General features: G+C 44.7%; 1 protein-coding gene across 5 annotated transcripts in view; it reads left to right on the top strand.

The window, feature by feature from the left end:
* TYW1B (tRNA-yW synthesizing protein 1 homolog B) overlaps positions 1-19920 on the top strand; it is a 104785-nt gene that overhangs the window by 50056 nt on the left and 34809 nt on the right. For all 5 annotated transcript variants that reach the window (XM_068656284.1, XM_068656286.1, XM_068656285.1 and 2 more), the window contains 2 exons: positions 2895-3072; positions 6934-7069. In XM_068656284.1, coding sequence (XP_068512385.1) covers positions 2895-3072; positions 6934-7069 — 314 coding nt within the window. The remainder of the gene's footprint in view (positions 1-2894; positions 3073-6933; positions 7070-19920) is intronic.

Raw genomic sequence — 19920 nt, 5'->3', positions numbered from 1 at the left:
TCCCTGAGGTGCAGGTGAACAATGGCTAGAGTAGAACCATGTGAGAGCAAAATTGATTAGAAGTGTTGCCCTGAACCCAGGGGGAACCCACGGGGAACCCCCTGTGCGCCTGCCAGAGCTGTGCTCCCTCTGGGCTGGAGGTGGCTCAGGCAGAAGACACCACTGCTTCCAGCAAACCCAGCGGCGCAACACAAATACTGGGTTGGATTTTACGATGATTGATTTTAAGATAAATAGGTAATACATGTATGTTTGAGCAGAGTGATGGACTAGATTGCTTTGTTGAAGAGGGAGAGAGTGTAGAGGGAAGATGGATTGCAGCTGGGCTCCGTGGGCTGCTCCAATGACACCGGTCAAGTTTCCAGCTGGGTGCTGTGCACATCTGCCAAGGAGTTGGAATGCTGATCCCAGTGTAGAGCAGAGAATTTGAGCTGCTGGAGAAGAAAAGCATGGAGAAAATGGCTTCGTCTTCGTGTCTCTTGAGTCTGGTAACGTTGCTCAGATAACATTTGAATAAATTTGTGCTCTTCGTAGTACCAGTACCACAGCTTTGCATTCTGGTACAGACCAGAGAGAGAGGAGAGTTATTGTGTTGCGTTGTTATCTGCACACATTGTAGTAAAAATAAGGTGTTCCCTGAAAGAACAAAAAATATTTGCAGACCCTCTCTCCTACAACGTATCCTAGAGGATAGCTCTTCATCCTGCAAGTCTTTCTGCATGCTTTTAAAGATACCTTCTTCCCTCTTTTAATGTTTCAATAGTGTGTACAGGTTTTGAAGACTAGAGATGTTAATTAATGTCACATAATTCTCTCTTAGAGTAACTTATGGAGACACATCTTCCTGATAGGGAGCTGAGGTGGGAAGGTGTGAAGCAGTTTATTTGATGGATACCTTTTCTAGGTGGTGACTAGTAAATCTCAGTGCCCTTGTGAAGGGCACGCACAGAATGGAAACATAATTCAAAAAATAAGAGTGGGTGTCTCTAATAGAGCCCTTGTTTAGCTTGGGGGAAAAATGAACAAATAAGCACATGACCTAAACTAGGAAATCCTGCCGGCTTACAGGGAGCAGTTTTGTGGGAATCACTCAAAACACAGGTCTTAAAATGAGATCTGGGAAGACCTGTGTGTCTTGATGTAAGCATGCATAAAATGTGCTCCTTGCACCCCAGGCAGTAGCACAGGTACTTGCAGAGGGATGCACGAAGCTGAAGCCAGCAGCCAGCCTGAACAGGGTGACGTGCCAGATGATGCTTTCCTTTCTGAAACTGAAGTGTGTCAGTAGGAGAGCAGCTGGAGTCAGCTTTTCAAAGGAGATCTGCAGCTCAGAGGTGGCTTGGCTGCACGCTCTGCTGAGATCTGAGCTGGAAGCTGTGCACCGCTCTTGTAGAGGCATCTCAAGCTCCTGTGGCTCCCAGCTCCTGCACCTGTGTGGGACTTGCCGCATGCCATGCGGCATCTGCCCGAGCTCTGCCTTTGTTGAAGTCCATTGCTGGCTGAAGACAGAAGGGGGCTCATCTGCAGGGGCAGAGGCTGAGCGCTGGAGTGGTAGGGCAGCCACAAGTACAGCAGCATTCATGTACTGCTTGGAGTACCCACTAATCCTGTTTAGTTTACTCCTGTCTAGCTCGTGATTTATGTGGTCAAATGATCGCATATAAAACCTCTACTCTCCTCTGGAGTGTATTTACTGTATGCCAGGTTTGATGTAAACCATTTTGAGAAAGTTACTCTCGAACTTCGTGATGTTGGCACTTTCTTCTGTCTGCTTATAAAGCTGGCAGTGTAATTACTGTAGTCCAATTGCAAGATACTGAGAGAGAAATTAATTCCCAAAATGACCTAAAGTAGCTTTAGGAAAACAAAAGTTAAGTCCTTTAATCTCCTTGTGTGGTTGAGATGCTCCTTTCTTTTCAAATAAAGTTCTCATTTAGCGCTGTCAAGTTTCTGCAGAGTAACCATTAGTCCTGTCACCTATTCAGGACAGAGCCTGGCTGGTTTAAAATGCACTAAGCTTCACTCTGATCACAAACCAGCTTTTCTACGTGAGGCTGAAGCGATATCCACGAACACCTCTTTTTATCTTGGCTTTGCAGCATAGCATGTAATTTTCTGTACTGCTTGAGCTCCAGCGTCTAGGCAACGGGAGGTGAGCTGAGGACCTGGTTTCAAACTTAAGTCTTTGTTTTTTGAAACAGACCAACCCCCAATCTGAAACCTCAGATATTATTCAAGTACATCAAGGCACATCAAGGAAATGTGAAGTGACACATTTGGAACAAAAGCTTGTTTGTAGTCAGATGGCTTCATACGGGGTGCTGAGCACTTAGTCAGATACGGATGGGCAGGAGCAGTGCTCACCTCTCTCCTGCCCTCCTGTGGGTGCAGTAAATGTGACTCGGGTCAGTTAAACCTGCAGATGGTATTTTCACGTGGATGCTGCAGTTGAGTTCCTCGCTTTTCTGTCTTTGTTCTGGAACTCCTCTCACTATTCAAGACAGTGTCATGTGTTGAGGTTTCTTTTGAGCACGTCCTCTGTTGGGTTGCATTGGTTGCATTGGAATTGAACTTGCTCTTGTTCTTGTCTCAGCATTCAGGCAGCATCACTGAGGTCTTAGCAAGGGAAAGTTTGACTCAAACGTTACTAAGAAGAATCACGTGCAATAGTTAACTGTGCACACAAAGCCCTGAATTTTGTGTGCCTGGCCATACACTGCTTTCTGGGTTCCTGCAGAGCTGTCTTGGTGGTCTCTGTCTGTGGCTTGGTGTTCTCTCTGGTTCAGGAAGGCTCTAGCTGGTTTTACTTGGTGACAGGGTATATTTTAGATATGGATGCATGGTTCAGGGGGAGGTTATATGCAACTTATGTCGGTTCTCCGTCTTTTTTGCAGGAGTGGCAGGAGTAAAAGCAGATCGTTTTGAGGAAGCAATGACAGCAAAGCACTGCGCGCTGTCACTGGTGGGAGAGCCCATCATGTACCCGGAGATCAACCGCTTCCTGAAGCTCCTGCACCAGCACAATATCTCCAGCTTCCTCGTTACAAACGCACAGTTTCCAGATGAGATTAGGTAAGGGCTGGACAAAATAACTCTGTTCCAAGGCATTTCAGTGCTGACCTGTGTTGTAATGCTATTTTATCATTTGTCCAAGTCAGCTCTGCACGAGAGCTGACAATAAAAAAGAAAAGCTTACTTGGCACCTCTTCGATTTTAGCCTTAATCTCCCTGTGTTTCTTCATCTTTCTCTCTCCCAGCTTGATTTTTTCTTTTTTATATCTCTTAAAGTGTGATCACTTCTTGAAGTGAAGAGAATGTAATATCGTATCTCCTGGAGGTGTGAGGGAAGGAGAGCAGCAAGTGAGCTGTGTCTTGTGCTTGGGGATGCAGATACCTGGCGTGAGTGTTTGACAGCTAGAGCAGGCCAAACGCAAATTGTCTGTCTGGTTTGTCTGCTTCCCTTGCAGTCTGACATCTGCTCTGACTGCCTTATAAACAGACGTAACAGCTCAAACCCAAGGTCTGTACAGGTCAGCCTCTGCAGCAGGACCCAGAGCACAGTGTAAGAGCACGAGAGAAGCACAGCAATACGTTAACCTCATCTGCAGAAGCAGGAGCAGTAGTTACTATCTCCCTCTCAGAGGGACTTGTGCTAAACATTCACACAACAATTCAAGAGCTCCAACAGAGTTTTTACAAATATGACGCATTGCTGATTCAGATGTCTTTTAGTAACCAGGCCATGTTTAATAAAAATAAGGAATATAGCAAGGAAACATAGTTAGTGCCCTTGCTCTGCACAGTAGTGTGAGCTGCAAGGTGGCTGGGAACTGATTTGAACACCCTCAGCTAACAATGCTGACAAAGTCCATCCCTGGAGTTAGTTGAGCAAGTTAGCGCAGCTGTATGCGGGGTGGCTCTGGTATGTTGCTCAGCTTATTTCAGTTCAATGCCTTTCCATATTAGTGCTTTCTGAGAGAGCTTCCTTTTTACTTCCTTTTCGTGGTCTGAATATGGCAGTGAGGGGGGAAGGGCATGCAATTTTTGAGTGAGTAATTATACACTACAAAGGCATTCCAAATGATTGAATAATTGTGTAATCAAGTTACTTTAAGTCATGTATTATGTGCCTGATAGACAGAAATTGCTCCTTCCTAAAAATAGCATTTTAAAAGGAGAGCATACTATATTTTGCAGCTGATCTCTTAGGATCTGCTGAATGTTGTTAAAAAGAAACAAAAAAGTGATAAAATGCTAGTCTTGCTGTTGTTAAAAGTTGCAACTGATCTTTGGTTAATCAAAGCAAATGACTTGCATAATACAAGAACTGAAGTGTGCACCAAGTTCATTTTTCTATTGTCAGAAGAGGGGAGCTGTAGTCTAAAAGTTGGTCCTGAAACAGGCAGCATGACCTCTGGCATTCAGCACGCAAACTCAGAGCACGCCTGGGGTGTTCCCTGGCTTTGGGGGGACCCAGTGGGTCTCCAGCATGGTGCTGCCTGTGCCTTCCTCTTCCTTTGTGTTTGGGCTGCAGCTTCATCTGCCTCCAGACAAACACTTTTTCATAAAGCAGAAGCGATTTCATTGGTGTGAGCTCATTGAACGGCTACCTGGCTCTTGTCCTCTTTTATTGTTTCTGATTATTGCCTGTGAACAAGAACCCTCACATCTATGTCTGCATTTATGAACATCAATAATAGTGAGCAGATGCTCATTATTGCTCACAGAAATGAGCATTTCCTTATTATATTGTTGTTTCTGGGTTTTTGTATCATTAAGCAAGTTGCGTTGTTTTTCTTGCTTGTAAAACTACCCCATGGCTGGTGGTCTGAAGTCAGTTTACTGCTACACAACTTAGCTGTGATTTCTGCATGAGTTCATCTTACACATAGTAAATGCCATGAATTTCAGTTTGGCCTCCTGCATGGGATCTCAGCTGTCTTCAGTTGTGGTAGTTTGCAAACTATAACCCAAAATTAAGGAGAAACTTTCAAAAACCTATCCTAGTAGTGTGCAACTAAATTTCCTGTTAATTATGAAATCTGGGTGTGTTCAGGGAAGATTGGTTTGTGCTGTTTCTCCCTGGTGATGGATGTACCCCTGGATTCCCTTTTACCTTGTCCCCGATTTGGCGAGAGCGTGCAGGAAGTCATGCTGGTTCCTGGCCATGGCAGAGCTCTGTGGGCAGCTCTGGTTTGCAGGAATTTGGGGCAGAAATCCCTTGCTTGCATCTCTTAAGGAGAGAGAGAGATTAAGGAGTTACCTTAAGGAGTCAGCTTTCTCCAGGGCTGAGTCTGCTGCCTCTTGCCTGTCCTTGGGATTCATTCAGATGCCTAGAAGAGATGATTTTCTCAGCTCGTGTTTTAAAAAAACACTTGCTTCATCTTCACTGAGGTCTCCTAATTAGGCAAATGTAGCTTTAAGGAAAGACAAAAAGTATTTTGGCTATGTTCATTGTATTTGAATACTTCAATCCACTCATGGCTAGAACATTTGGTCATTTCTGGAGCTTGTGGCTTTGGGCTGGCAGTCCAGACAAGCTTAATTGCAAAACAGTTTTTTTAACCGAAAATGTTGTATTTGCTCTGGGCTGTTTCATTCTTTTGTCTAAATACGTACTGAGAAAGTATGTTTACATAGGTTGAGTGTTCATGTCGAGTAATTGGATTTTCTGGCTGCTAACGGCTCTGCTAGGTCTTGTTCTGGACAGTTCTTGTCATCCTGTCACCTCTGGGGAGGGTGAGACACTTTGGTGTATTTTTAGGTGGCGTTATTTGGCAGCTGAACAATAGCTTCTAATTTGTTCTCATCTTCTAAAGGACCAAATCAATCTGGGACTATAGTCTGCTCATTAACAGCCTTCACACACGCACATTAAAAAAAAAAAAAAAAAGGCGGAAAAAAAGACACTTGCAAAGCATTGTCCTAAAACTGCTAAGAGCTGGAGGCCCTCATTTTGTCTCCCTGAGGACAGCGGAGGAATGAGTGTGTGTTACCCCTGCTACCTTATCAGTCCTCTCTGTGGCAAGGGAGCTCGCTTTAGTTTGCTCCTTTTTTTTGTCCTTCATTATCCCTTTTCTAATGGACTTCATCGTTGCTCATTCTCTTTTATACCCTTGGGATTTCGGGAATGAATTATGCTCTTTGCAGAGCCTCTCGACCTAGGCTCTTAGCAGGGCAGGGGAGGTTTCATCATTTGGAAGTTACCTGTGTTGGGCTCCCAGATGCTGTGTTCACCAGCACTGTGTAACCAGATGCACTTTATATGAAATAAGAGTCCTGGAAGTGGAAGGAGAACACTGGGGGAGGGGTGGCACTTTTTTTTTTTTTTTTTTAACAGCTTTGATTTTCCTTCAAAACATTATTTGACAGATGATGCCAGCTGCAAACAATAAATTCAGTGTGTCCAGCAGCAGAAATTGGCTGAATTAAGGTTGTATTTTTGTTGAATGGGTTTACTTTTCCATGGGCTAGGGTGAATAGCAGGTCAGGGGAAGGGGCTGAGCTTCATGGCTTTTACCCATGTGGGCTGTGGTGTGCAAAGGAGTTGGTGCCTCGCATGAACCCATGGCAGCCTGCAATGGGAAAGGTTTCTGAGTGTTTTACAAGTACACTTCAGTGAAGCATGTTCCAGCTCAGTGAGGAAAAGATAACCTTTTATCTCAAATATGTCCTTTGTATGGGGTACTCTTACCTTTGGGGTATATTAAGTGCTGAAAGAAAATTGTAACATCTTACTGGTAAGAGCGGTCATTTGGCAGTGGTGTGAAATGCCGAACCTTAAGAGTTTCCCTATGAATACAGCATAGTTCCTGGACCAGCAGAGCAGCTTGTTGGCAGATGCTGTATTTTTATACATGCCTTGGTAAGAATGCCCACCTTCAGTTAACAGGAATATCTGAAAATAACAATCCCCTTCTTTTTATTACCAAGGAACCTCGAGCCAGTAACGCAGCTGTATGTCAGCGTGGATGCCAGCACCAAAGAGAGCCTGAAAAGAATTGATCGACCCCTCTTCAAGGATTTCTGGCAGAGGTTTCTAGACAGTTTAAAGGCCTTGTCTGAAAAGGTACCCATATGAGAATATTTTTTCCTTCCTTCTGCATGTTACCTACTTGGGACAAAAGTGGAGGATGGAGGGTCTTAAGATACATCCAGAATCCACTCTGAGGTCTGTTAGCAGCATGTTTTGCACATAAGTTGTATAACATGTAAAACTCCAGCATGGTTGATCAGTTTTCTATCTGAGAAGAAATTCCATAACTAGGAGAGGAGAATGTGTCAAATGGGACAGTAAACTTTGTAAGTTTAAGATAATGAATATAAGATGTGAAGATAAGAGATGAGTTTATAAGATAATAGATTTCATAATGGAACATGGATACTGATGGCTGCTCAAAAGATTAGAAATTCAGGGAAGCCTAGGAAGAATTGTAAATCCATGCAGTACTCAGCACTGATTCTCAAAGGCTCCCTTGAAATTGAATTACATAAAGGTCGTAATTTATGTGCTGGAGATTCCTAGCTCTACTTGCCCTCCTGCTACATAGTTCTAAGCACATCTGCTTACGTCTGGAAGATTTAGTTGAAATAGTGTATTTGAGCATAGTTATAAGGGTGTCCCTTTGCACTGTCAGTATTTTGTGCCTGTGCAAGACAGCTGAATGGTGACCTGAAAACACAGGCTTGCGTCTGCTGCTGTTGTCTCAAAATTCAGTCCACCGTGTTAGTGTTTTTAATAGCGATTAATGAATCACTCTTGGTCACAGCATCACATGAATTAATAATAAAAGTGCTTCATGAATGCCTTTCCTCACTTGTTTACTGATACTGCACTCTGATGGAAACAAGTACGGCTATTTACTGTTTTGGCAGAAGTTTGTATGTTACCTGCTGAGATGAACAGGCAAGAGACTGTTTCATTTGAATCAAATTTACTGCCTTCTGAGATGACAATGTTGGACCATTTTCTGCCAAATATGCTTACATTAGGAGATCCAGGAGACTCAGTGTAATTGAGTGACACTTTCTTCTGCAAGGGCATGTGGGTAGCTTTATCAAGCTGTTTTTAAGTGCCAGCTGATCTTGTTGAGCAAAATCTCAGGCCGAATACTGAGCTGACTGAAATTGAGTACAAACTTTATCATTAAATACTCTGAGTAGGAGAAGCTGTGGAAATAAGAAGGGGGACTAAAATACTGAAAGCAAAAATACTGGAGAAGTCTTTTGGGAAGCTGATTTTTGCTCTCCTGTCTCTCTTGACCCTGGTAGATAGGGTTCATCCATTGCCGCATGTTGTCAGAAATTTCCTTGCAAAGAACTGAATGTGAAAGTATTGGCAAGTCTGTCCATGCAGCTAAAAATACCCTGGTCAAGGTGAAGAACAAAAAAAAAAAAAGCTCAGCTAGCAGGTGCATTTTCTCCTAAAAACAACTGCACTTTGAAGGGTCCTTGAAACACTGATAACACAAGAGCCAATTAATAGTTTCTCCAATGGGTAATGCACTGTTCTGCCAGCCCCTGCTCAGCTGCACGTTGTGTCATCAAACACAGGCAGCAGCAAGGAGTCTCAAGGAAGTTGCTGTTCATAAGTTTTCATTTAATGTTACATGTAGTTGTGGCACCTAAAAAATATCTTGAGCTGCTTCTGGGTGGAAGCAACTGTTTTCCTTCCAAGTGCACTGCTTGGTGTTCACGTGTGATTTTAAGCACCTTTCTTTAGGACTGTGATGAATGAGGAGTGCTGAAAGCTAACGCACCTGCTGATATTCCTGAGAAATACAGCTTCTATTTCAGAGTGGATGGTGATGTGCTGATGCATTGTGTTGGGAAAGTGATGCTAATATATCTGGAAATAAAATACAAGTCCAATATTTTCACACAGCCTGACAAACTATCCAGGTTTATTCAATTTAATTCTCCTGAGACTGAGACAAGCTGGCATTGCAGCTGATATGAGTCACTGCTAATAAGAATCACTGATAGGCTTGATCTGGGTGCATTTTAAAAAATAAACAGAAATGGGCAAAGGGAGTTTGGAAGGAAGAAAAAAACAAAAACAACAAAATGGTTGTACCTTGCTGCGCTTGCTTCTGTGTTTGGCAAGTGCTGCTCCTGCTTGCGTGATGCCCACTGGCAGGTAGAGAGCCTGGCTGTTCTGTGGCTGTGTGCTTGGTGCTGCAGGGATGGGCAGTTAGAGACAGGAGTGAATTTAATAATGCGTTGTTCCCAGTATGCTTTCACAGCATCATGCAGCATGTTAGTGATTAGTTGCTACGGCATTTGCAAGGGAAGTTCAGGAATTCCTGTCTGAATTTAAGAAGAGATTGGACTGTGCACTTAGTCACATGGTCTGAACTTTTGGGTAGACCTGTGCGGTGTCAAGAGTTGGACTTGATGATCCTTAAGGGTCCCTTCCAACTCAGGATATTCTATGATTCTATGATTCTATGAAAAAAAAAACTTTTGTGATTTCTGCAACAAACAGGAAGGAACCCTGTCCTTGTCCCCTGCTATGTGGTTCAAGTGTTATCCTTTCTAGAGGAATTCTCATTTAGATGATCTTTGTGTTGAGTTTTCTATGCCAAGAAGTATTTCTTGAGAGAGGAATTTGTTAAACAGCAGGTGGACTCCCAGAAGGCTCCATTTGTTTCTCATCATGTCTTCCATCCTCCAGATCAAATTGAGAGGAAGAAGAAAGATGCTGTGTGCAATTTAGAATATGCCCTTTCTGAATGTCACGTTTTGGAAGTCTCATAGACTCATCCTCTGACAGCCTTTAGTTCATCAGAACAACTGAGAGATGACCCGAGTTGATGGACCAGGCATTTGGACGAAGCGCTAAGAATGTGAATCCTTCTCTGCTAGGGATGAGAAGTTTGTATTCCAGTGGTAGGAATTTCTTCCAGCCATTGCTTTTTCATAATGCAGTATCCAAATGAGAAATGAGGTGCAAATTAATTTCAAATGTCCAGAAGCTCAGGAGGGAAAAAATAGATTTTCCATACCTCATAATTTTCTTATCAAGCTGATGCTTTTTTTTTTTTTTTTTCCAAAAATACCTTTAACCAAATGTGTTGCCTGATGATGAGAACACGGAGCTGACATTGTGAGCTCTGAAACACCAGCAGACCTATGATCCATTTTACTTTTCTGACTTTGTGCTCTGTTTCCCTCAGTGTTACTCCAACAGGTTCTGTGGGTTAAGCAAGACTTGAAAACTGTTATTCTTGCTGGTGATAAATCACCAGATGTTTTCCCAAGCAATAGGGACGTTGACTGAGAAAAATGCGAAACACCCTGTTGCTGGTATGTGAAGTGGCGATGCAGTGACCCAGTATTGCAAAAGTGCTTATTTCTACCCAAGTGCACTGAAAATAACTAAAGAAAAATCGGTGATGGGCATAGCAGCAGGATGTGCCCTGGTTGTGGTTCAGCATTACGTTGCACCATCTCTGAGCATTTTTCAATTTCTATATCTTTGGGAACACAGGATAACCTTTGAAGCAAGTGCCTGCTACTGCCTGGACACTTGTGGGTTTGAGCAGTAGGGGAATATTCCTTGTTGGTGTTCAGGTGCTCTGAGGAGCACTCTTCCACCCTTGACGTGGTGTCACCTCTTCTGTCTGTGTCTTCTTGACTTAATCATGATAAATCCTGTCCAGTCGGCTCAGAACTTGCTGTGCTGCCAGGCACCAAGTAGGCACTGCTGAACTGCTTTAACTTTCAGGGGACAGGTGCCAATGTTCTCTGAAACAGATTGGAGCCATGCACAAAGCAAACAGGGGAAAAAACCCTTTAGGTTAATAGATGTTATGGCACTGTGGGAACTGATGATGAGGCAGAACCTTATCCTTCCTGTCCTTCCAGGAGGGTCACAAAAAGCAAAAGAAGTGGTTTATTGGTGCTTTCTGGAGTTCAGTGTCTTTATACATCATATACAACTCTTGCTTTAAATCTTGGGTAAAACCTTGCCTTCATTTTTTCCTTCTTCAGAGGAATTAAGATTTCATAGAGAAACAGGGTCATGGCTCTGTGGGTGCGATGTAGCAAAAGTCTCTTTTTTCCTCCCACTAAAAAGGACCAAAAAAAAATTAAAACTCTTAGCTCTGCTTGTCCCAGGTTATCACATATTTGTTAGGATGTTGGCTTTCCAAGGACTTCAGTGCCTGTGGCTCTGTCCCCCTTGCCATAAGCTGATAGAGATGGTTTGTCCAGAGAAAGGCATGAAATATGAAATGTCTCATGTCTTCCAGTTCTGTGCTGGCACATTGCTTACAGGTAGTTCCTTTTACATTTCTCAGCGATGACACCAACTTGCATATTTAAATGTTTTCTGTCTTGCATCTGTTGCTATTTCCTTTGGTCTTTTCCAATATGATTCTTTCTTCAAAGTTACCCTTGGCTTCTGTGTGATTACAAACATAGTGTAAATACATTGAGTTGCATCTTAAGCATGTTGTAGTGATCATTGTGTAATATATGACAGTAATGATTTCTTTTATGAGAAGAGCACATTTGATTTGCATGGAGATTATTTATGTGGTTACTGGGGGGAGGGACTGGTTTGTAGAGCCTCGTCTGTTTCTGAGCTAAGTGACTTTTTGAGGAGAATTTAAATGTAAAAATTTCTAACAGATGTTAGAATCAGTAATCAATTTTGCTACTATAAATTTAGAAGTATTTGACTCTTCTGCACAGAAAATGCTCTCTACCAGCTGTGTGCTTGTTTTAATAGTTTTGCTAATGAGACTTCTGGTGTAAGGCTTCTGAAATGCAATATGATGTGTTACAAAGGTACAATATTAAGTTATAGTTTCTGAAATACATCATCTCCTTTCAGCTTAGCTCAGAGCAAGCAGCAATCCAAATGAGGCTTCAGCAAGATTCTTGGCATCAGAGGGAGTGAAATCTTATTTCTGCTGTCTGTTCCAGTATCTCTCGGTTCGCTTGCAGGCAAGAAAAGGGGAAAAATGTTCATAAACACACTTCATAATCAAAAATGATTCCGAGGCGCTGGTTGTTGCTGTGCCTTAAGAAGACAGGATAGCGAGCCTGGCTGAGAAGCAAGGTGTCTCTGGCCTGCTGGGGGAGCTGTCCCAGTCCTTCCCCAGCGCTTTGCCCCCTCTCCGCACCAGTCCCCTCCTTGCTCACCATGCGGGGCTGTGGGCAGCCGGGCTTCAGGGCTGCTGGTGGAGCCAAAGGGGGGCTGCAGCCACCTCCTGCCTGCAGGAGACACCTCCCCAGGAGAAGTGGGAAGGGAGAGGTGGGCTTTGACCTCTGAAGTGTAAATGGAAGAAACGAGGGCTCTCCTCCTCCAAGTTCACCCTTCTGTTTCCCTCTTGGCCAGCACACACCATTTGGCTCACCTATTTCTGCTGCTAACGCTTTCATTGGAAGCATTTACTATCCCTACCTTCAATTAAATGTGGTCTGTCTCTTGCCTTGAGCCTCTTCCTAGACACTGTAAGAGACTGGATTTGTAGAGAATGTGGTTCAATGCCCACTAGGGAATGGCTGCTCTGTTCCGCAGGGCTCAGCTTTAGGAGCCAGAACTGCCGGCTGCCCAGCGGGCCCCATGGTCTCGAAGAGGACATTTTGCTCTTTCATTCCCTGGTTGTGGAACAGAGCAATGGTCTTCATCCAAGGGCACCCTGTGAGGAAGAGAGCACATTGTGTTTTTGTGGAATCTTAAGAAGGAGAAAGCGAATCTAAAATTCTGCTTGTGGCAACTAAGCAAAAGAAATTTATATCTGCAGTTTATTTGAAAGCATGTTTTTATTTAAACCTATAAAGTTAAAGCTACTGGGCCAAATGCCATGGACTGGGATTGTGCAGAGCACTGGATAATATTCCATTCTGCTAAATGCATTAGCTGTTGAATTTTTCTTCTCGCTGACCGAGTATCAGTGGCTCTAGCATGATGATTCAGATAAGAAGTGTTTATTTGGTTCATCGAATCTATTCATTTGACATTTCAGGGAAGATGAGTTGACAAAGCATCTGCAAGACTGATCTATTTTCTCATCTCAGAGTGTAAAATTGATGGAAATAAAAAAAAAAATGGATTTTGTAGGAATGTGGTAGCTGGTGTGCTGGTGCTCCTCAGAATGAGAGGGAACATAGCCACGGACCCCATGCCAGGTGGAAAAAAACAGGGTGGATTGCTCTAGAGAGGGTGAGAAACCCTCTCACAAGCTGTGGTGGATGCAGTGCTGCAGCTGTGTTCAGGTGACCAAGGCTTGCAGAAGTACTGGAGTGACAGATGGAGTTCCTTTCCCAGGGCAGTTGGGGGCCACGCGTCCCCTGGTGAAGCAGCATCTGGGAAGGCTCCTCCTGCACCTTGGGGTGAAACCAGAGTGCCCGGCTCAGCCTGCAGTGACGGTGCTCTGACCAAACGTAGCAGGGCTGGCGCTGAAACAGAGGAGGAGCACTTAGCCTCTTCCTTCAGCTCGCTTTTAGAGCAGGATCCTGTGGCAGGTAGGTGGTAGCGGAGCTATCATAAATGATGTCTGTGATCAGGGAGGTGGTCTGTGACCTCCTGAACCATGTGCCCCATCCCTTGTTTCCACTGGTGCTGAAAAACCCATCTGGAGCCTTGTTGACTTGCAAGTCGTGTGCTCGAGAGCCAAGTTCTGCACTTTCTCCTTGGACAAAAGTGCTGTTAGATTTGCCAATATAAGAAGTGCAGAAATCATACCAGGTGCGTTCAGAATCTCCTCTGAAGCTGCTGAATTGCTGTTGTGTCTTTTAGATAAATTTTGGGAATTTATTGTCTTGTACATACTTAAATACAGAAAGCTGGTAATTAGTAAAAGGTCAAAGAAAATTGGTAAATCAAAGGTGATTTATTTCTCATGCAGCTAAGGCCTTTGGGATGAGTGAACTTAGTTGAAACAGTTTTGAGAGAAGCCATTTCGAAGTGCAATAGGTGCAGTTGCTGTACTGAACAGTGTTTTTTTTGGGGAGCGGCTGGGGGAGGGTCTCCCTTTCTTATTACCCAGAAGAGCACTTGGATCCTTATAAATCTTTGCTGGAGGATCTGGTATTAGATGCACTGTAAATCATCTCTAACTGTTAGTTATAAAAACAGAGTAACGTAGAGAATGTAAGTGGTGATGAGCCCTGGAATTGAAGAGCTGATGATCCCAAGCGTTAATGCAGCTGTTCGCAGACCTGTAAAAATGTGCATCTGCTTCACTGCGTTTGGCTCATTCTGGCTTTGTGTGTTGAAATTGTTCCTCTGTCCTGAGGAGCCGTACTTCCCTGGAGGGCTCTTCTGAAGAGTCCAGCTTTCCGTGAAAATGCAAAGATCTGAAGGCATTTCATAAAGACTAGGTCTCAGTTTTAGAAAGCTTTAATTTGATATGGACGCCCCACCCCTGGAAATGTTCAAGGCCAGGCTGGATGGGGCTTTGGGCAACCTGATCCAGTAGAAGGTGTCCCTGCCAATGGCAGGGGTTGGAACTAGATGGTCTGTAAGGTCCCTTCCAACCCAAACCACTCCATGGTTTGATGTTGGAGCTTCAGGTAATGTTAAACCATGTATCCCTGAGGGCAGGTGCCTCCAGTGGGGGGTGGAAGTTACATTCAGAGACACTGACTTTAACCTTTTTTTTGTGATTTTTAAAAAACAACATCATTATTAAATATGTATCTCAGACTAACAGATACCTTTGAAGCATGCACAGTTTGGGTAAGCTGTTTTTCTGTTCTCTGTGGTAAAGAATACATAGTATGGCATCTTCATCCAGAGTTTGCTGGGACGTGTTCCTACCAAAGGCTCTAGCTGTGCCAGGTAGTCACTCAAGGAGAAAGTTGTCATTTTTGTTTAAGCTCCCAGGGAGGTGGACACATTGCGGTTGTGAAAGGTGGGTAAAGTAACAGTTGAATGTGTGGCTTGGTGAAACGAGGTGAGGAGATGGTGCTAATCAGTGGCAATGCACAGTGCCTCGTGCCTGAGGCTTGCATTCAGGCAGGTTTGTGAAGCCAGATGTTCCCACTCTGCCCTGCAGGGATGGGACATGTATTTGGCCCCTGATTTTCTGTTGCTTTGGGTTGCTCCTATAATGTGTTTGTTCTTTCCTTTTCCACCCAGCTCCTGTCAACTGAGCGAATCCCTGATTCTTTTCTAACTACTACATTTTCATGCACTGCTTGTGGTTGTACCTGCAGAGTGAACTTGGAGATCTGATGTAGCAGTACTGCACTTTGGTGAGCTGGGGACAGCAGGAGGATGCTGCACGGCAGTGAATGAGAGCTCTCCTGTTCTGCATGATGCTCCAGGGTCATCCCACTCAGTAGCTTTCAGAGACACCCAGTTGCTCTGTGCCCATGTCTCCACACTTGAGAGCACATCAAGCAGTGGGGCTGAGAAGAGACGGACCTGGTGCTTGCCCACAACTGTCTTCCTGAGATGGTGCATGTGAGGATGTTTGCCCAGCAGCTATAAGCAGCCTGAATCAGGGGCGCAGTCTGAGGGTCATCGCATCCAGGGACATGTGAGAGCTTGCAGTGGTTTTGTTATGCCAAGACAGGAGAGGTGGCATCCTGCAGTGGATGGCAGGATGTATCTATGCAGCTGCAAAAAGACTGGAGTGCCGCACAGAAAAGCAGCAGCAGCCTCTTTGCAAGCAGAAGTGCTGCTCGCTGCCAGCCTGCAGCCTGCCAGCCTCTGCTGTGCGCACCGTGGTGCTGATTTACTGGGGGCTACAAGACCTGGGCAGCTGGGGGGTCAGCTTGCTTGGTGGGTGGGAATAGATAGGGCAGGGACTGAAGAGTTCAAGTACCGCTGTGCTCTGCAGTGGTGATATTCTACAAGCAGTGTATCTGTAGGGATTAATCCTATAAATCAGTGGGAACTGAGAGGAGTCCAGCTCCTCAAGGCTAAAGCTCAGAGGCTAACTGTTCAAAGCTGAGAGCCAGATACAAAGCCTGTGGGAACTGATAAAAGGCTCCCAGCACTGCACCTGAGTGCTCAGGTAAGTGCTAGTGAGATGTGCTGGGATGGGGGGCACTGGCAGCCCCTGTTCTGCAGCAGCATTGATCTCCACACGTGCATTGCAGAGCATCATGCAGGTGCAGTGAGGGGCTGCTTTCACAAACCTGCCCATGCAGAATGACGTTCCTTGGGTGCTCAGGTGGGGCATGTCCTCTGGACGTGTCACCTCCTGGCACATCTCACTCTGTCCCAGAGCCAATCGGGAGTGCTCTCGGTCTCCAGATCCTGCTGGAGCGTGACTACCCAATAGGATGGGCAGCTAAAATGTTTAAAGCCTGTTTGCTTTTGCATGGGTTTTGTTACTTCAGCAGGTAAACTCCTGAGATAGGGCTTTACAGGAACAGTAGTCTTGCAAGGACTGCTTCCCCAGTAAGAAATTTTATTTCAGACTCCGCTTATATTGTTCTATGTTAAATGAAATGGGCAGGATTTTCAGCAAATTATGGTAGGGCTTTCATTTCTATTTTTAGATGATTTGGACAAAACCCAGAAGAAAAATATTACTCTTTGCTTCGCAAACTGCGAGAGTGATTTTTAATGAGGTAATTATGTTTTTATGGCAGATTAATCTCTGCTTTCATCACTTTACTCTCAAAGTTGCATGGCTGGTTTGTTGTTTTCTGAGATAGCAAATGTCAGTTTATTGTCTTAAGCACAATAGCCCTTCTCCAGCCTTGGCCAAGCCTGTGCTCGCTGTGCCAGCGTGCCGTGCTGTCATTCAAGCGGGCATCGCATCTGCATCGCTGCCTGAGTTATACCTGTGGCAGAGCTGATCCTTTGTCAGATCCTGAATTCTCTTTCTGCCTCACAGACACGATGTCTCAGTTTTTCCATTATCCTGCAGTTGCTGACTTAAAGCATTGTTATTACAGTGTTAGTTAAAATGCAGTTTGTTCTTCTTTCCTATATCCCCTGTTGCTGAGCAAAAACACCGATTTTGAGAAATATTCTGTTAGAGCCCTGCAAAATTTCAGTGGGATGTTGTTTTCCTGGCTGAGATTTCCAACTACAGAGGTCCATAATGAAGCATCCAAGTCTTTGCCTGCATGTATAAATAACTGCTGGGATGGCTTTTAAAAATACTGAGCACCTGGCAGCTGACATGGGGGAGATTGGGTTCTTCCGTTGGATCTGAAGAGATACTGGTGAATGCTCAGTTTTTTTCTTTGTCCAAAAGCATTTGGCTAAAGTTGGACTCTTTTTAAACTGCTCTTACCCCTCACTTTCTTTGTGCAGATCAGTGCCATTCAAGTTTTTTCTTTAAGTTCCCCTGTCTGTGTGTTATGGTATTTTGCAGGTTGCTGTGCCAGGCAGACTTTCCTCCTTGCCTGTAGTTGCTTTTAGTGTTCTCCCCTTGACTCCCTTACGCTGCTGGGGTTACAGCTGTGCGTTGAAGGGAGACCTTTGGAGAGGTGCCCTCCAGGGCTGCTGCACGAGGAGCCCAGCAGCCTGCCCTGCCCGTGCCTGGGGCCAGGCAGCCAAGTCTGTGACGTTGGGTCCAGGTGCCCGAGGGAAGTGGCAGCGTGGAGCTGTAGCCAGGACCTGCACCCTCATTTGGGGACATAAAATGAAAGGAGGCTGTGGGGTGTCCTGGGGGTCATTTCAGCCTTTCCCCATCTCAGACTGGGTCCAAGTGCCTCTCTTCTCAATGTGTGAGCAGACCAAGCACCTACCCCATCCGCTAAGTGAGTGCGGAGGTGCCAGCTCGAGTTGAACAGAGCACTTCTAAGGTCAGCCCGGAGCAGGTCAGTGGTTCCTTGGGTTCCTCACCTCTTTGGTGCAGAGGGGCAGGAAGCGAGGGGCTGAGCGAGTCAGATGCTGGCCAGGCTCTGGTGCTTGTCTGCGCTTCGTGCTGTGCAAGGAGCAGCAGCCGGGGCTGGGCCTGGCTCCTGTCCCCCCCCTGCTGTGGCAGCAGCTGCTGCCGCGACCCACGGGGCTGCCGCCGTGTTAATTGGAAGCTGCCTGTGCAGAAAGGTCCCGATCTCGCCTATATTTGGGAGCTCTCCCAGCAGCGTCCCCTGTCAAGCTTCTGGCTGAAGTCCTTTCAAAGTCAGCGGGACCTGGGCACAAACTTGGAGCATCGCTGAGCGTTTCATCCCAGGGAAGGGCTGTGATGGGCTCTTTCGGTACTGCCTGCGTGTGTTTTTAGCTCAGGCTTCAGCCTGGCTTTGGTTACAACGATTTTGTGGAGAGCTTGGTGTGAGCCCTACCCAGGCTTCTGCTAATGCTTTTTTTGTCTGTTCAGTGTTAAACGTACTCTTTCCCTGAGGAAATGAAATATTGCAGGCTGTGTGGTCTGTTTAACAGCAAGCTTGAAGTGTTTTTTTTGCTGATGATTTGATATAGTCTGTTCTGATGCTGTTTTATTTTAAATTGTATCGCATTGGATTTTTTTCTTTCTCTGGGTATGAATTTTACATGGTAATTCCTTCAAGTTGCTCTAGATATAACAAAAAGCAGTAATTAATCAGGAGAATATTGTTCTTGGTGACTTACAGGAGCAGGTATATTAAAAGCAAGTCTGTGGAAAACGGATAAGCAGCAGTTATGGTTCTGATCTACTTAAAATATGTTCAGGCTTCGGAACAGAGATGTTACCCCACTTTGGCTTGTTTCTGGAGATATTTAACTAAAATGGGTAAATTATTACTGAAGTGTGAAGCAATAAAGCAGATGATGAGCAATAGGTGGCAAGTACAGGAATAATGATTATGGAAAGGGGAACATGGCTTAAGGAGCTGATTTAGGAAGGTAAAAGAATGAAATCTGATTTTTCTCCCTTATTTCCAGTCTGGATATTTTATACTTGTGCTCAGTGCATCAGCAGGACTGTGTGCAGGCTGAGGGTGTTTCTGGCTTAACAGCCTGGCTTAGCAATTAGTGTTTGTCTTGCTTCAGGACCTTCTTTTGACTTCCAGGAAGAATTTCAAAGCTATTCAATAAAAGCTGATTTTTACAAAATGAGATCAGTTATGTCAAATGATTTGATTATGAAAATAGTAAAAAAAAAAAAAAAAAAAAAAAAAAAAGTGCAAAACGGAAATACAACTTTCATATTCTTGTAATTATTGTTCATGGTAGCTTTTTTCAGTTTTTATTTTCAAAACTCTGGAAATGTAAGAAACCTTGTGTCTTTTCTACGTGGCACTTGAGAACTGCTGAGTTTTTGTTCTGAACTGTTGGGTTGTAAAATCTCAGGCAAGCAGACCAGGCGCTTTGGTGCTGATCCCCAGGTAGATGCTGGCATTGAGCGCTCTCCCTTTTCGAGCAGTAAAATTAAAGTTCTGAGCTTTGCTCTGGTTTTACAGCAGAGTAGCTAATGCGTTAATTATCCCATGGTTAAAATGCACTTTTTTTAGCAGTGAAGACAAAGCCTCAACTTGCTTTAAACCAGTTTATTAATAGCAAATGCTTGAACAATGTATGTTTTTAGTAGATACCTACGCAGCATAACCTATTCAGTTTTCTCACTTTAATGACAGTATTAGCCTGAAGAAAGGAAGCCAAGAACTTTTGTGCTTTGTGCTGAGTTAATCTTTGAAGGGAAAAAAACCTCCTCTGCTGTGCAGATCTGCCTGGCAGAAGGCTCTCAGGTGCTTGCAATGTGACTTTTAGGAGGATGCCTGTCGTGCCAGTGCTCAGGGCTGGGTGCCTGGTGATGGATGAGCCTGAATGAAGGGATGAGCCCTTTATTTAAGGGGAGGGTCCTGGTTGCCAAAAGAATAGATTAATCTGCCGTTGTTTTTCAAGGGCACCAAATCTGTTCCTGCTGATGCTCTCCAGGAGCGAGGTGGGGGCCACAGCTCCTCTGTGGGGCCGGGGAGCCTGCGGCTCCACAGCGCTGGGCTCGGGAGAGGCAGAAGCGATCCCGTAGGCTTTCTGAACCTGCAGTGCTTGCAGAAAAGCTGGCTCCAGGCTGA

The sequence above is a fragment of the Anas acuta genome, chromosome 19, assembly GCF_963932015.1.
Source record: "Anas acuta chromosome 19, bAnaAcu1.1, whole genome shotgun sequence".
NCBI lineage: Eukaryota > Metazoa > Chordata > Aves > Anseriformes > Anatidae > Anas > Anas acuta.
The sequence above is the reverse complement of the archived record's forward strand: the minus strand, read 5'-3'. Positions and strand labels throughout refer to the sequence as shown.